Source organism: Arachis hypogaea, chromosome 16 (genome assembly GCF_003086295.3).
Source record: "Arachis hypogaea cultivar Tifrunner chromosome 16, arahy.Tifrunner.gnm2.J5K5, whole genome shotgun sequence".
Classification (NCBI taxonomy): domain Eukaryota; kingdom Viridiplantae; phylum Streptophyta; class Magnoliopsida; order Fabales; family Fabaceae; genus Arachis; species Arachis hypogaea.
The window spans coordinates 135405289-135423646 of NC_092051.1; the positions used below are offsets into that span (position 1 = coordinate 135405289).

At 32.0% G+C, this 18358-nt stretch overlaps 1 protein-coding gene across 1 annotated transcript; it reads left to right on the forward strand.

Annotated features, from left to right (window-relative positions):
• The first annotated feature begins 13912 nt into the window (after positions 1 to 13912).
• Positions 13913 to 17130, forward strand: LOC112759166 (uncharacterized). The gene is made up of 5 exons (XM_029293879.2): positions 13913 to 14202; positions 14296 to 14479; positions 14556 to 14762; positions 16500 to 16691; positions 16902 to 17130. Exons 1-5 carry the CDS (start codon positions 14120 to 14122, stop codon positions 17031 to 17033), a joined length of 798 nt encoding a protein of 265 aa, XP_029149712.2. The 5' UTR covers positions 13913 to 14119; the 3' UTR covers positions 17034 to 17130.
• Positions 17131 to 18358: the final 1228 nt, after the last annotated feature.

Here is an 18358-nt window from a genome sequence, read left to right on the forward strand (position 1 = left end):
AGAAAAAGTGCATATATATCTCACTTTCAAAGACATGACTTGTGAAAATAGAATATGAGTAATCATCAGACCCACTGATAAATATCTAAGAAACAGATCATATATGTCCTTTTTCAAGGGAGAGAAATATCAATGTTTGTTTTTATTATTTTAATTTACGGTCTCTATATATATGTGTAGTAACGGATCCATTCAATAGCATTCTTAAAAAGTAGTAAAAAATATATATTTTTATATATGTACTTCTATTATAAAATTATTTTTGCCTCCACGTTAAAATAAAATTGATGCTAAATTTTTGTATCAAAACATTTATTTTATCAAATTTAATTTCACACAATTAATAAAAATCTTCTTATTAAATTTTATCTAAAAATACAACATATATTAAATCAAGTTAACAAAAATAGAATATTGTGATACTATTCAATTAAAAAATTTATTTAGTTAAAATTATATTTTTGAATTTTTCTACTCAAATTTAATATTTATTAGTAAATTGAAAAATTTTGCACTACATCTATATTTTAATAATTAATTCTCAAACATAAATTGAATTAAAAGTCATTTAAAAATTAATTGAGAAAAATACATTAATTCTAAAATATTTATTTTTATAATATTTTATAATTTATTTTATATTAAACACAAAAATAAATATTTAATTTAAAAGAAAATTTATTTTTTTAAACAAAAAATAGTTATAATTAAAAAGGATATCTAATTGAAAGTTTTAATATAATATAGGAATTCAATTACAACAAATTTTAAGTTATAAAGATCTAATTAAAAATTTAGTAAAAATTATAAAAATTAATAAAATAATTAAAACCTAAAATATATATTGGAATATAATGGGTTTAGTGTATAATTTTTTCTTCTAAGATACTCTTTATCATATATAATTCATAAAAAGCATGTTCTGGTATTTCAAAATTTGAATAAAAAATCTTTTAATTAGAAGATAATTTCTTTACCATCTTAATTAACACTATAAGAAAAACGTTAAATATCGTTTAATTTAGGGTCGCAAAGTAGCAGCGTTTTTACCGGCAGTTTAAATGTCAAGCAAAATATTACTAGCGAATTTCTGTTTTTGACAGTAAATTTGTCGGTAATAATTGGATAAAAAATAGAAAAATAGGCATGACATTTAGGATTGGGTTTACCGGCGAAAAAATCCGACGTTAAACCCACTTAGTAGAACACTGTGTTTTGGTAATCCACAATATGTTACCGTTGGATTTATCCACCAGTAAATCCGATGGTAATTGTGCCCCTAAATTCGAACCGTGAACCATCTTCCTCCTCATTTGAATTTCTCTATCTCTCTCTCTAACCCTCTCGCCTCCTACTCTCTCTCTACCTTTCTCAACTTTCCGGCAGCCCCTCCTCTCCAGAAGCCCTCTCTGACGCCGGCAGCCCCCTCCTTCTTCGACACTGTTTGTTGTTTTCATCGTCATCGTTGCTGCTGCCGGATTCTGCCGCTACCATAGTTGTCAAACCGAACCGGTGATCGAACCAGTCAAGCTACTGGGTCATTGGATTACTGGTTCAACCGGTAGGTCACAGGTTGAACTGGTTAATCCGATCCTACGTAAATAAAAATATAAAATAGTCAACATAGAACAACATATATACAACAATATATATACAACAACAACATATTACAACAATAAACAATATAATTGTTATTATATTTTTGGCTCTGATTTGTTAATATAATTTTGTGTTCATTATTTTGGTTCTGATATATTATTATAATTTTGATTTTGATTTGTTATTATAATTTTATGTTCATTATTTGGTTCTAATTTGTTCTGATTCTAGTTAAAACATGTTTTGAGATATTGTTGATTAAGTTATTGATTTAATAATAAAAAATTAAAACACCTAAGTAGTTAGAAACTCAATTAATTAGTTAATTGTTTAAGTTATTTTGGATATGTTGTGGTTGTTTTTAAGTTTTAATTTATGATTAAAGTTGGTTAGATTTGTGGTAACTGTAAAGGTGGATATATGTCCAACTTTAGGGGAGGTTATGCCAAAATTTTTTTTCAAATAATGTAAATGTAAACATGATTTGTGTTGTATTTGCTAATTTATGTGATTTAAAGTGTTTATGAATTTTATCTTTGGTATTACATTGTTTTTGTGACTAGTGTTAATTGATATGCCCTTTGCAGACATGATGAGAGGTAGAGGTATCACGAATCGTTCTCATGGTCGTAGTAGAGGGAGAGATTCTATTGGTACCCCTGATGAGACTTTTCAGTCATCACCCTCTACTTTGACTACCCCTGTGATGTCACAGGCAATGGTGCACAAGTCCAACTGATCATCATAGTCCCTAATCCTGACTACGTGGCTCCTACTATTGTGTCACCCCTGCAACCAAGAAATCGTTCGTCTGCTTCATTAGAGTATACTCCTCCACCACCTCCATCCGCTCAGCAGCACACTATCTCGACGACGCTGCCTCCAGCGACAGACACCGCGGTGCTGGAATCCTCTCACAGATTCTAACCAGATACCCCTCCACCACCTCCCATCGTACAAACGACAATTTGGCCTGATGGTTTGACGGCGTGAGTACTACTTTAAGCTTTTACATGCAAACCATTTTAGTTAGTTTGATTAAATTAGTTACACTCAATTTTCTAGTTTTAGTGGATTTAGGTTGTTAAGATAGGTTTGATTTAGGTTAGTAGGTTTGAACTGCTGAAAGTGTTTGAGAATTCTTGATTGTTGATGGATGTTGGTGCTTAAATTATATAATGCCATATAGATGAAACTACTAATCTTAATTAATTGAACTGCTTATTGTTGATTGATAGATGTTGTTGCTTGATTCTTGATTCTTATTTGTTCATTGTTGATAAATGTTGCTATTTAAGTGAATTGCTGACGGTTAGAGTTTTGGCATATTCTAGTTATAGATGAAATTCTGCCGAAATTTTTAAAAAAATCTAAATATAATTGAAGTTTATAGATTACTTCAAATAACTTTTAGTAGACTACTAATCTTAAGTTTTCTATTGATAGGTTTGTGCTAAATAACAATGCATGTACACATGAGTGTACTAATGTCATCAAGTTGATGTAAGACCACCCATGGCCGAGCTACAAGAAGATCCCAACTAAGACCGGAGAGCGATGGTTTCAGAAGTGGGCGGTAAAAACTCAACATATAGTTAGTTTATATCTTCTATTTTATTTAATTATATATTTAATTTTGATTAACTCTTGCTTAATATTCCTTTTGCAGGAGAAATTTATATGGGACAAGACTCACAATCTCATGATCAAGAAGATCTTCAACCATCAGATGACTAGGCGGCTTCAGCAGATGTTGGAGGACGTATGTGAGCATCGCGACCACCTCACCATTTGACTTTGCCCAAAAGTTAAGAAGGCATTGTACGTCTATTAGGAGACTAATGAGGGGATTCAAACATCACCGTCTCACGAACAGAGCTAATAGGGTATCTGCCAGGTCGTCAAAGTATATCGGTGGGTCAGTGACTTTCATGAAGATAAAGGCCAAGTTGGTATGTAATTTGTTTCTTAAGAATTAAGTTAAGTTTGTTTAGACTTAATATAATGCCATTATTATTTGACTTAACATGTTGTGTCAAAATGTGTAGTCTAAGTTGTTAGATCGCGATGTGACGATGGTAGATACTTTCAAGTATATTCACACCTTGAAGGAGAACAATGAGAGATTTGCTGATTAGCGAGCGGCGGATCATTATGTGAGTAAACATCATGTGATAAAAAGTTTTCAATTAACTGCAACCATAATCATAAAATGTGTTATACAAGAGTCCTATACGCAAAGATTGGAGGTCGTAATCCAGCAATCTCAGCCTATTGGAGACGACGGCAACAACTCTGCTGCATCAGTCATCGATACTGACATGGTTTGGAGCGAGGCCTCATATGAGACGTACAAGAATCACGTCTACGGAATCGGATTGTTCTTCGTCGACATCGATTCACATCTACAGGCTTGGATCCTTCATCCGCCTTTTCCACCAATCGGCCCATCGATTCCGAGTACGACATCGATTTGAGGGAGCAGGTGCTGCTCCTCACCCGGAGCTTTCACCAACAGGCTCAGCAGCTACGAGAGTTTGAGGAGATCAGAGGTATCAGGCGATCCTCTAATACATGACAGACACAAATGACCTTAGACTGCAGTGGAGGCGGGAGTTGGAGCGACTTTAGCGGATGGAGCGACATATGGCGCCGTATGAAGATCAGATGTGCACTGGTGGCAGCGGCACTGCTGGTGGTAGTAGCGCTGATGGAGGGGCACATACATCACCGCCTAGGCTGCCGCCTCAGCAGTAGGACCAGCGGGACGATGATGATGATGATGATGACGACTATTAGGATCTTTAGTGACTAGGGTTTTTTATATCATCTGTTATTTGACTTTTTATTTTATTTGTACACTTGATAATTTAACATATTTAGCTTCTATTATTTAGAATTTGACTACTAATTATACAAAAAATAAATTTAAATAAAAAATTATTATTTGACCACTAATTTTGTAAAAAAAAAATGAACTTACCGTCGAGTTTTCCAGGGAAAAATCTGACGACAATAATGCAAGAACAAAATAGTTTGGCGCCAAAGTTACCGTGGAAAAAAATTTGCCGGTATACTGTAAGAAATGTGCTGAATACCGTCGAAAGTTAGCCCCGGGTTTACGTCGGATTTACCAATGGATTCGACATTGAATTCATTGGATACTAGTCGGATCTGGTTTTCTGACGGTAAATTTGCCGAAAAAATTGGAAGAAAAAAAAAAGAAAAATTGGCGTGACCATTACCGTCGAATTTATTTAAGGTAATTAAATAAAACGTGCTGTTTTGGTCACAGGGTATGCGTTACCAGCGGATTTTCCGATGGTAAATCCGCCGATAAAATTAACCCTAAATTTGAATTTGAGAAACCTTCCCTTTCATTTGTGCAATATCATCAGCAACCTCACTTTTCTTTCCTTTCTCTTTGCCTCTCGCCATCATCCCCCATCGCCAACATTTGCAACCGCCACCCTCACTCTCATCGCTAGTCACTGTTACTCAGCCACTATCGCTGCCTCATCGTTGTCGCATCGGCGTCTCCTGCTCCACACTTGTTCACCACCTTCGCGGCCTCCTCCAATCGGTCTTCCCTCATCGTCGCCGTGTCCAACAAAATTGTCAACACCAATAGGAGCGTCGTTGCCGGCTCTAGCAGCATCTTCAGCTCTCATCATTGCCACCTCGCCATTCCTTCCTTCCATTGTCGCCATCTTTCGTTTTTTGCCACCTTCTGTACTAAGTCCGTTTCTCTGATTAATTTTTTTCAATGTTTGGAGGTTTAGAGTTTGTTTAGTTGTTTGAAATTTTTTTAAATTATTAATATTCTGAGTTTGTATCTCTATTTGCTTATTTTTTTAATTTAATTTAATTTGTGTGTGCATTGCAGGAATTTACGGTGAAAATAAGTAAAGGTTCAGTTTTTGTGATTGTTTGTGGGATAAAAAAAAGCCAACTTCGTGAAAACAAGTAAAGTTTTGGTTTACTATTTCAGTTTTTGTTCTTGTTTGTATATTTGTTTTCTATTTACTTTTTTAGTTTTGTGAAGTTTATTTCCATTTTGAACTTGAAAAAAAATGCCTTGTCTTTTTTTGGCTAGAAATATTTTGAGGGATAGGAAGCAAATTTCAGCATGGTCTTTGTATTGAGAGAATGTGTTTGAGAAATTGTGAAGTTTTGAAAAATAAAGTAGGATCTTTATGCAGATATATCTTGTTGTCAAGGTTTATTGTTCTGCCCAAAAGCTACTTCTTTGTTGCTTCATAACTTCTGCATTTATTTCATTGATGCTTCTTACTATGAGGTCAGTATTAATAGAAAATTTTTACATTCTAATGCTCTTCAATTATCAATTTTTATCTAATTTTTGATGCATTTTTACTTCCATGAAATATTAATTTATTATAAACTATTTTTGTAGCTTTGGTATTGACTTGGATTTCTCATATTCTTGAAACAAATAAAAGCTATGAATTCCCTCCTCGCAATCGCTCATAGAGTCTAATAGACTCTTTCTCATTTGCTTAAGAGTTATTGCAGTTGGGAGCCAATGTGATTTCATTGAACGAGCCATTGCTTTGTGTGGATGACCTTGCAGACCAAGTTGAAGAAGATTTTGAATTCTTTGGGTATGTGGAGCATCATTTATTTGTATTTTGTCTTACCATAAAGATTTAGTAATTCCCAGTAGACTTTGAAAACACATTCCTCCATTGTTTTCACTACAAGAATATGTTAGCAATTGTTGTGATGTACTAAAACTAGTAAAGGAATACATCTATAGCATCTCAATATAAACAAATTTAGTATAAAAAATTGTAAAACCTTTAATTTTGTTAGCTTAGAAATTATAAAATTTAAGTTTATCGTCGGATTTATTGTCGGTAATTATTAATTTAATTATTCAAAATAAATAATGTATTACTGTCAGATTTACCGGAAAAAATTCGACGGTAACAAACTTCAGAAATTTTCCAATTAAAAGTTTATATCTACTGCTAAATCCACCAGTAATTAGCGGCGGATGAAAAAATTCGCCAGTAAATAGTTACCGGCGAGGTTTATACCATTGGATTTATTCTGCCACTAAATCTGACGGTAAACAGGTTATCATCGGATTTTTTTGATAAATCTGCCGATATTCGGCGACTGTCTTGTAGTGTAACTGATATAAGATATTCGTAGCTTAAAAATCAATTCCGCCACTAAATCCACAGTAAGCTACCAGCGGACAACAAAATCTGATGATAAACAGTTACCGGTGAGGTTTATATTATTGGATCGGATCTGACAAAAAAATTTGACGATAAAAGTAAATTAAACGATAAAAGTAAATTTTTCGTCAGTAAATCTAACGGTAGTCAGCGTTTTCTTGTAGTGCAATTTTATTATTATTATTATTATTATTATTATTATTATTATTATTATTATTATTATTATTATTATTATTATTATTATTATTATTATATGTATTTAAGTTATAAAAAAGTAAATTAATAGTCACATTTGTATCTATTAATATATCAATTTTGATAATAAATAAATAAAAAAATCATTTAATATTTAATATTTTCATGTTATTTAATTCCAATACATTTTGATATGTTTATAAAAAATTATTATTCTTATGTGTTATATAATTGTCCTGTGACTTAATATTTTTGGATTGTGTTAATAATTTGGGAAACTTTTTTTTAAAGATATATTTTTTATTGCATAAAAGAACTTTATACCTGGAGTACATTATGTCAAGACAAAGAAATTTTTCAATCGAGATGTTAAATAAAATTTATCTAATGGGTAAAGATGAGAAAGAAAATAATTAAGAGAGGAAGAAGTTCCAAAGCGCTAGTTATTGCTGTTCATAGAGAAGGTGGTTTGAGAAAATGATGTCGCCGGTCCAACAATATCGCCTGACACAGAATTTTCCCAAGTTACTGGCGTTGGTCCTCAAAGACTAAAGCGTTCGGCGCCAACCAAATCTGTCATAGAAGGTAAGCCACCTGAGCACTTCTGATTCTGAAATTGGGTTTAGGTTTCTCAGCTTCCATGAATTGACTCCACCAATCCAAGCTTTTAGGTTAGATTCGCGGGGAATAGTGCTAGCTACTGGGGAACTGTTCCAAATTTGAAGAACTTCTGGGCAGAAGACGATGGCATGCATCGGTGTCTCTGGCGATAGCGGGGACAAAGGCTGTTAACTTGTGGTAATTTCTCGTTCAATTTTGCTTTAACTGCAATGCCTTCATGGGCTAATCTCCAAGCAAATAATTTGACCTTTGGTGTTACTCTCATTTTCCATAAGGTTTTCCACATTTCTGAGTCTGCATATCGAGGATGGAGTAAATTTACTGGAGGGTGAAAGAATTGGTATGCTATACTATACCCAGATTTTACCAAGTACTCCCCTGAGTTGTTATTGCACCATATAATCGAGTCTTTCTCTTATGTGACAGGAATTTGTTGAATTTACTGAGCTGTGTCTAGTGGAAAGGCTTCCATAAGGAGTTGGTGATTCTATTCTCCCTCGGCTGTGATTAGCTGTCTAACCCAGGTAAGCCAATCATCTCTGCATTCATTAACTGCAATGCAAAATGGTGGTTGGTCCCCAAACCATGGGTCTTCTCTAATTCTGACAGATCCCTGAATTGAAACTTTGCACTTAACTTTTTTCTCCAATATTTTCCTTCCTTCCAAAAGACTCTGCCAAGCCCAGGATGGTCGATTTCCTGGTTTGGCTTCTAGATAGGAACTGTATCTGAAGTACTTATTCTTGAAGATTTTGTAGAAAAGAGAATGTGGTTTAGTCATCAGCCTCCATCCTTGTTTAGCTAACATGGCTAGGTTGAATACCTTTAGGTCCTTAAACTCCATACCCCCGAAATTCTTTTCTCTGGTCATAGTATCCCAACTGATCCATTGCATCTTCTTTTCATTCTGTTTCTGTCCCACCAAAATTGCATCATCATTCGGTGCAGTTCATCCAGGAGGGTATCTGGGAGTTTGAAACAGCCCAGAGTATAAATTGGTATAGCTGAATCCACTGCTTTGATCAACACCTCCCTTCCACTAGCAGATAGAAATGATTTCTTCCAATGCAAGAGCTTCTTTGCCACCTTCTCTTTTATAAAAGCAAATGTTTCTTTTTTGGATCTGTGTACTATGGAGGGTAGCCCCAAATATTTATCCTGTGTCCCAATATTTGGGACTTCCAAAGATGCCGCTATTTCAGTTCTGATGGGTAATGGGGTATTTTTGCTGAAAAATACAGCAGACTTGGAGAAATTAATTTGTTGTCCACTTAGTCTGCCATATAGTTGGAGAATTTGGGATAGATTAAAGCAATTGTATTGGGTAGCTTTACAAAATAAGAGTGAATCGTCGGTAAATAGGAGATGATGAATAGTCGGACATCTACTGTTCAATCGCAGTCCTTGAAAGAGGTTATTCTGTTCTCCTTTGTGGAGCAGATATGATAGACCCTCTGCGTAGAAAAGAAATAGATATGGTGAGGGGGGGTCTCCTTGTCTGAGACCCCTACTTGGTTTTAAAAAACCAGTTGATGTACCATCCACAATAACAGAATAGGATATAGTAGAGACACAAGCCTTCATCCATTCAATCCACTTTGAGCAAAAACCCAACTTCTTCATAATAAACCACACAAAACTCCATTCCACCCTATCATATGCCTTACTCATATCAACCTTTATCGCCATGTCGTTTTCCCATGGGTTTTATTCTTTAGAAAATGCATGCATTCATGAACCACAAGAATGTTGTCACTAATGAGTCTTCCCCGAATAAAAGCACTCTGATTGTCGCTTATTAACATACTCATAAAAGGTTGAAGTTGATGTACTAGAACTTTCGAGATAATTTTGTAGAAGACTGTGCTGAGACTGATTGGTCGAATTTGATTCATAGAAGTAGCTTGAGTCACTTTAGGTATCAAACAAATTTGGGTGTGGTTAAATCCCTTTAGAATGCTGCTGCTACTAAAAAAACTTCTCACAGCCTTGCATACATCCCCTCTATCCTGCTCCAATAGAACTGATAAAATTTTGCGGTGAATCCGTCGTCTCCTGGGGCGGCTTCTGCATTAATGGAAAATGTAGCCCTTTTAATTTCATCATCTAAGACTGGTTTAGTTAGACTCCTATTCATTTCAGAAGAAACTTTGACTCTAAGTTCGGTGAAAAATTGAGAGGGATCTTCTGGATTATTGCTTTCAAATAGATCAACAAAAAACCTCTGTGCCCTGTCGCCAATTGCCTCGGGTGTGGTGCACCAATTCCCCTCTTCATCCTCTAATTTCCATATCTTGTTTCTTCTGTTTCTGGACTGGTTTTTTGCATGAAAAAACTTGGTATTTTGATCTCCTCATTTTAGCCAGCTCACTCTTGATTTTTCTTTCCAGTAGCGTTCCTCACTAATGTGGGCAGCAGCTAGTTCATCTTCTAATAATAGAATCTGTTCTTTGTCTGCTGTTGTTGGGTCTGCCTTGGCCACTGATAATAGTGCTTTCAGCTCGTCTATCTTCTTTTTAGAATTACTTGTTCCAGCTGATTGCCATTTAACCAGTTCATGTTTGTACTTCTTTAATTTTTGAAACAGTTGGTACATTGATGAACCTGGAAAAGAAGTCAGCCATGCTTCAGATACAATTTTATCAACCTCTGCCATTCCACACCATCTCTCTTGAAATATGAAGCGCCTCTTGCCCTTATGTGTTGTCTGGTTAGTGCACATCAGGAGCGGTCTGTGGTCTGATCCTGTGTCTTCTAAGTGAGTAACATTGGCCCAAGGATACTCCTCTCTTAGTTTAGAAGATAGGAGTCATCGGTCTAGTCTTTCTCGAATAGCACTATCTTGGCAACTTCGGTTCCACCAGGTAAACTTATCACCATTAAAACCCATATCTATCAATTTTCCTTTGTTGATAAAGCCTTGGAAAGATTAGATTGATTGAGCTGATTTTTTCCTTCCTCCCTGTTTTTCTTGATTAGACAAAATTACATTGAAATCACCAATTATTAAGTGCCGTTCTCCCCTATTCTCCATAAGATTTAGCAGGACCTCATATTGGTTATTGTGAATGTGATCAGAGCGGTGTAAATGTACTGCAAAGACTTCCCAAATCAGCTGCCTTTCTTGATCCTCTATGGAAAAAAGGATGAAAAACTCCTCAGCTTTTACCACTTCCACCTTTACACCCTCTTTCCATGCAAGCGCTAGTCCACCAGCCGTTCCATTAGGATTCACTGTGAAGATTTCCTGATAACCACAATTTCTCAACTGCCTTTCAACATAAGAGGGTTGTTGTTTAGTTTCACACAAAAACAACACCTCTGAGGAATGAGAATTCTTAATCCCTTTGATGTTATGAACTGTCAGGGGTTTTTCCAAACCCTGACAATTTCACATGAGCATCTTCATGGCCCTTGGGGTGTCGCTTTTGGGATGGCACCCTGTAGCCCTTCAGAAACCTCAATTGCATAACCAGTTCCTTCATGGCCTGTCTCCTTTTCTCTTTGCTCAAAGCTCCTTTTTGCTCCAATGATTGGTTCAATAGAATCCCTCACATCCGTCCTTCTTGCTAGCTGTTTGATTTTATGTTTCTTCTTGCACCTTTCTGAGTTTTCATCATTGGTTCCCAGTTGAAAGCCTCCTATTCCTCCTATTTTCAGCTCTCCCCTAATTCCTCCTAGGATCTGGTTAGCTTTAGTACCAGATAGCAGTAGTAGGTTTTCCATGTTATGATTCTGCTTTGTGGTGTTATAGGAATTGTGTATGGGTGGTGGATTTGTGTGTTCTTTTGGGGTTATGTTATTGTGAGAGAAAGGAGTATATTTTGGGTTGGATAGTGATAGTTGAGAAAAACTCTTCAATAGGCTCACTGGTGTAGGCTTACTATCTGGGTGAATTGACCTGACTTCCTTTCTTCTATGATTAGGGTAGGCATTCTTCTTAGTTTCATCAATTCTCCAGCCAAGTTGATCTGCCCTTAACTCCTTATTCCATCTTTCTTTCACTTCTTGGTTTATTTCTGAAATCTCCAAATAATTAGCATAGTTTCTTGTTTCATGTCTAATGTGTCCATAGAAGTCACAGTAAATCCCAATTTTCTCGTACTTCAGCATGATTTCAAACACAATTTTGTCAGGGCTTGATACCTTAATTGACTGTCGAAGAGTTCTGGTTACATCTAAGTTGACTCTCACTTTCATAATCCTATCCTCCTTCCCTCTCATCAAGAAGGAATCCACCTCCACTACCACCCCCAATCTCTGCCCTATCCTCATTGATGTTGTTCTGATTTTGCAAAATTCTGGCATTGTCCACATTTGAATCCATACTGGAATTCTTGTATAGTCCTCTTCTTCCACCTTCATATTAGGACTCCACCATTTTAAATGTATCATAAATTGTCTGAACAACCATGGAGACCCCTTTCCACCCAGATAACATCAGCTTCTTTATTAAAGAAAAATTGAAAAATATTCTCTCCGTGTGATTTAACTCGGAATCCCTCTGGATAATTCCAAATTGCAGTAAAAGCACCCTCCATTGTACCACTACTAAATCTCTTATCCGCCATTAATCTCCCTATCAAATTTTTTGCACAAGTTTCAATCCCTTCCCTCACATCTTCCACTTCAAGGTTCACGATCTCTTCCACTTCTTCTCCTAGAGAATTAGGATTTTGAGTTCCACGTACCTCCCTTACTGCCATGTAGAATTTGTGTAGAAGAAGATAGAAGAGTCAAAAGAAAGAAGATCCTCACAATAATTTGTGCTTATGACTTACTGATTGAAGAAAAATTTAAGAATCACAAAAAACTCTAGCAGAGTCATAAAACTCTACCAAAGCACAAAAAATCTTAGCAGAGCATTTTTAAAGAGTACGTACTCTCACGAATGTATGTAGATTTAGTTTGATAAAATTTTTTACAAAAGCCCTTGTAACTTTAAAAAGTATAAATTTTTTATTTTATATTTGATAAATTAAAAAAAATTATATATTTGTGTTTATAGTTTTTAAAAGATATGGATACGTATAAACATATTTAAGATAAAATTTTTTAAAGTTGACTTATACTTATTAAAATTAAAAAATATAATATAATCTCGTACATTAATTAATTTTTAAATTTAATTTTTATATTTATGTCTATTATAGTATTTTTAAATTTTAAAAATTATATTATCAAATACAATTATTGTTGCTTGTGCTTATTAAAAATTATTTTTAATTTAACTTATTAAATATAGATGCTACAAGTCTACAATTTTTATAAATTATCTTTTAAAAATTAACTTTTATAAGTTACTTTTAAAAAATAAAAATTTTATCAAACAAGCCTGAGTTATTAATTAACTTTTAATTTCACTCATTTAACTTCTTTTAAATTTATATGAAATAATTTTGGATCAAATGTAATTTATTACAACAATTATTAAAACAAGAAAGAAAATACTACGTCTAAGGTAATTATTAAAAAAAAAGCTAAAGATTTAGGGTTGATTCAATTTTAATAATATCTAAGTAATTTCTAAGAGATTGATTTACAATAGATACTTTCATAAAACTAACGGATGATGGCTATAAAGTATAAATCCCTAGTTCCATAGGCACAGATGATCAATTTTCTTCTTCTTAAAGCATCATGTTATTCCATTAAATATGTGCCTATAACAAGAAAGGATAGAGAAAAATACCCACCAATCCATGATTTCACATAGGGCTGTTGATAAAATAACCAAATTGTAGTTGATCGGTTAAAAAATTATAACTATATTTTAGTTAATTAATTTAATAAAATAATTTAAAAAATCAGTTTTTAACTGGTTAACCAAAACTAAATTTTATATAACTTTTGTGTTTAAATTGGTTAACTAATTTTTTTGTAAAAACCAGTTTTTAACCGATTAAAAATCGATTTTTATTTAAAAAAAAAATCAAAATTTTCTATATAAAAATTAGTTTCTTTTAAAACCAATTATTTTTTAAAATTGGTTTTTATTTTTATAACTGATTAAAATTTGGTTTTTGAATTTTCTAACCGGTTAATGACTAATTTTATTACATAAAATCAATTTGATTAATTAACCAAATTATATTTTTGACTAACCTAAAAACAGGTTTAATTTTTGGATTAATCAAACCATGAACAACCCTTCACACAATTTCAAAAATATATTCTTAAATTATATATGAAAATTATGAGGTTTATCCTATCTAGAGCTAGTTCATACATTAATTTCTCAATTCATGCAAAAATCCAAAATCAATTTATGAGGAGTCAAACTCAAATTTATCAATCTTATCGTTAAGTTCTCAATGAATTTTAAGGATTAAGTGGATAATACATAGCATGTAACTATAAATTCAAATTCAGCCTCTCACTCACAGTATTATAGTGCATCACAAAATTATCAGAGTGCTTTAATTAATTAAATTTCATTGCTTGTAGCTAGATTGGTGAGTAATAATATAAATACTCTTGTGTTTCATGTAACAATGTGTATATCTCTGTTTCTATGGCAAGCCCACCCACTCTACCCTTTTCTTCTTTTCAACAACAGAGACGAGTATCACAACAGGCACGTGTTTCAATTCAATTTATTTTTCTCCTTTTAAGCAAAACTAATTTCTTTTAATGAATGATTTATTTAATTTAATTTGGTTAAGGTTAGGCCTACGAAGGCAGTGTCATGGTGGGAAGGTTGTGACGTATTGGGAGGAAAAGATGAGATAGGAGGAGGGACATGGATGGCTTGTTCCAAAGAAGGAAAGGTTGCTTTTCTTACCAATGTGTTGGAGCTTCATTCTTCTCCCCAAGCCAAATCGCGTGGTGACCTACCTCTCTTGTTTCTTAAGGTAAAGTATTGTGTCAACGGTATGGTTCATTAATCAAATAAAGAGAAAGTTGTATAATCAGATAACATGAATGCAGAGCAGCAAGAGACCCAAAGAATTTGCAGAAAGCCTAAAAGGAGAGGCTGATAAGTACAATGGGTTCAACTTAATTGTTGCAGATATTGAGTCAAAATCCATGGTATACATCTCCAACAGGCCCAAAGGACAACAGATTAGCATTCAGGAGGTTTCTCCAGGACTGCATGTGCTCTCCAATGCCAAACTTGACACGCCATGGCACAAGGTATATATATGTTACTACATATGCATAAGAATTTCAAAATGGTAGGATAACACATTTTTTTTATTAATATTACCTACATCAATACCTTATTTTTATATTATTAGAATTTAAATTTATAATTTAATACAAAAATTTAAAATATTAATAAAAAATAATAAATTTTATTAATCATATAATATTATTATAAGAAATTTACTCTTTTATACCGCCAAATAACTTGGCATAATTTGTTTATTATTACATCATACATTATAAAATTTATAAAAATATTATTTGTATATTAAAATTAGTCACTAGATATTTGTGTATAAATATATGTATAGTTTAATTTATTTTTAATATGTATTTTATATTTCGACGATATATATTTTACATTAGTGACTAATTTTAGTGTATATTTAATATGATTATTTTATCATATTATAAAACAACTATATATTATATGTACACAAAAAATTAGTCATTAATATAAATTATATTTTAAATACAAAACGTATATTAATTAAAAATGTATAAAACAATACAAACAAATATATAATAGTTGATATATAAAATTTTTTATTATAAAATATGTTAACAATAGGTCATTCTTTGAAATAAAAATATATCCTTTATCTGTTTTTAATTAATTAAGTTTTCACTTTTAAATGCTCACTTGGATTTACAATGAAGATTAAAATGTATTGGAGTTATAAAAGTTAAAATATAAACTAATCATCTTTAGTAAACATAATTATTCTCTTTAATTACTTTATTGATTTATTCTCTCTTTAATAACAAATATGATTTTCTAATTTTGATATTAAAAAAATATTTAAAAAAAAATTGTTCAATCAGATATGTTTTCATTGTTTTCTCTTCTAGAAAACCCAGAATATATTTTTATTATTTTCAATCAAATAAACTCTAAATTCTAAACTCTAATATCTGAATATATACTTGTTATGAATCAAATATGTTTTTATTTTTATTGTTTTCAATAAAATATTTTGTACTATAACAATGGAGTGAGATTTTTTTTTTTCCAAATATTTTAGTTTGTTGAATATACTCATTTGATCTATAGCATCCAAAATATATCGGATAGTTTGATTTTTTTTTTTTCCTTAGTCTTATTATCGACATGCATCTTATTTCAATATTTCTAAAGTGAAATAGTTAACTATACGTGTCATTTGACGTGGCTGGAAAATTCAGAATCTTGTTCTGAAATATCTGTGTTGATTATACCTTTCTCAACTCTTGTATATTTTTAATTTTCAATAAATTATTTAAAGAAACATTCTTTAATGCTTCATAAACTAAGCAACAATTAGAAATGAATTAACAAAATTTTAAATTATATCTACTATTTGTTAATAATCAAAATTCAATTGAGATACATAATTCTGCAATATTTACAAAAAAAAAAACCTTATATCTAAGGAGGGGGTTTATTCAATTTTAGTAAATACTTTCATATTGACATTTTTATACGAAGATAATATTTAAATTATTTAATATTTTTAATTTAATGTGTTTGACTAAACTAACTAACGATTTACAATAGCATCTTATCGTATTAATATTTCCCTTCAATTTTTGGCTTGTTAGCATGCATGGAAAGGTAATAAAAAGATAATAAGAGTGATTGTCCATCCAAAGATGCTTAATTAACATTAATTGATCATGCAAGTTTGTTACTATAACTAGAATAAAATTCCCTTTTGTGTTTGTTTTAATATGTACATGTTGCAGACTCAACGTCTTGAAGTGAGCTTCAAAGAACAACTTGCAAAGTATGGGAAAGGCGAGATTCCTGTGAAGGAGATGATGAAAAAGATATTGAAGGACAAAGTTAAAGCTGAGGAGTGTGGTCTACCTCATATTTGCTCTCTTGATTGGGAACTTAATTTGAGCTCCATCTTTGTTGAAATAGAAACACCACTGGTAAATTACTAATATTATTATTATAATATATACTATCCTTTCCTTTTCATTCATTACAGGATGTCAAGAGTATTTGGTGTACGTACCAATAGTATTTTCTTTTTTCTATAATTTTTCTTGGAACGCCTAAATCACAAATAAACTCTAATTAAATAGTGTGGATATTGAATGTGTGAGTATTCCATATATATGTGTTATATATGTATGCAGGGTCTTTATGGGACAAGAAGCAGTGCTGCATTAGTTGTGAGATCAGGTGGTGGTGAAGCAAGTTTTTTTGAGGAATATCTGGATGATGGTATTTGGAAGGAGCATGTTACTGATTTCTCTATGATGGTATGAATTATTATATGAAATCATTGAGCATCTCGCCGTGATGCTCTTGTATGTAGAGGGATTTTATCATCATTAAATAAAAGCAATGTTTGATTTGGCCTAATTAGCTTGTGCTTAGTGTCAAAGTCTTAATCAGAGTTCTTTTCACTTGTCTCACAAGTCCGAATGTCTTTCTGGTGAGGAATCTCATGCTAGAGAATCGACATGGAACCAGAGTTTGCGTTTGAGCAAATCTTCCTGATAAAATCATCAAATTCTAGCAACATTATTTGGGTACGCGAAGAAAGGATTTATCAATCTTCTGAAAATCGAATTGCCATTAGAATTAGAAATTCAAAAATTTAAAAATTCAATTGAATTTCAATCAAAATTGAGACGAAAATAATAAAATATAAAATATATATGATTTTAAAAAAAAAAAAAAATTTTTATGTTTTATTATTTTAATCGGTTAACTATTAAAAAATTATACCAATTTAATCGAATAATCAATTCTTTAACCGATTTTTTACTTAAACTAAATTAATTTAGTGATTAATCCAATTGAACATGCTAATTCGATTCGATTTTCATAATCATAGAATTTATGCTTAAATTATTTTGGATTTCTAGATGCTATTATATACCAATGTCTCACTTTTATAATTACTCCTAAATTTAACAATTTATATAGCAAAAGTTACTTACAACAAACTACTACTATGTAAGTCACCAAAAAAAAAAATACTATTAAATAACTATTCTAGACAAATAATAGTATATGAGATAACAATTAAATGAAATTTGATGTTACAAGATAATTATAACAGCTACATTATTAAGTTATGAAACTGTCAAATCATGGCATTAAGAGCATGTCATAAAGATAGTAAATACCTAAAAAAGTGATAATCTTGAGATAAAGGGATAAAAAAAAGAGAGAATTCGATCGATAAATTCTGAACCAAAAAATAATATTTGAAATACATTGCTAATTTAAGAATTGAAATGTCTTATAGATTGTTCTCTAGTCTAATTCTGTTTTTATCAAAATTAGAATTTTTGATCTACTCAACTCACCAGTTCATGATCTCTTCACTTAATACGAAATTAACAAACACTAATCAACCTCTAATAAGTCATTATTTATAAAAATAATTAACAAAATAATTGCAAGAATTACTTTTAGATATCATGTCTCATTTGTTCTCTTTCAATGCATTTTAAATTCAAAATTAGTTTTTTTTTTTAAATTAGAATATTTAAATTTAAATTAAAACACCAACAAAATACTGTGCTAAATTTTTTATATATGTTTAAGGAAAATATAAAATGAATTTTGAATGTGTTTC

What these genes read in the sequence shown, in the direction of transcription:
- LOC112759166 (XM_029293879.2), top strand. Translation starts at nt 14,120, where the DNA reads ATGTGTATATCTCTGTTTCTATGGCAAGCCCACCCACTCTACCCTTTT. An exon ending in TACCTCTCTTGTTTCTTAAG is followed by an intron (nt 14,480 to 14,555) that starts GTAAAGTATTGT and finishes ACATGAATGCAG; the next exon opens with AGCAGCAAGAGACCCAAAGA. An exon ending in TTGACACGCCATGGCACAAG is followed by an intron (nt 14,763 to 16,499) that starts GTATATATATGT and finishes TACATGTTGCAG; the next exon opens with ACTCAACGTCTTGAAGTGAG.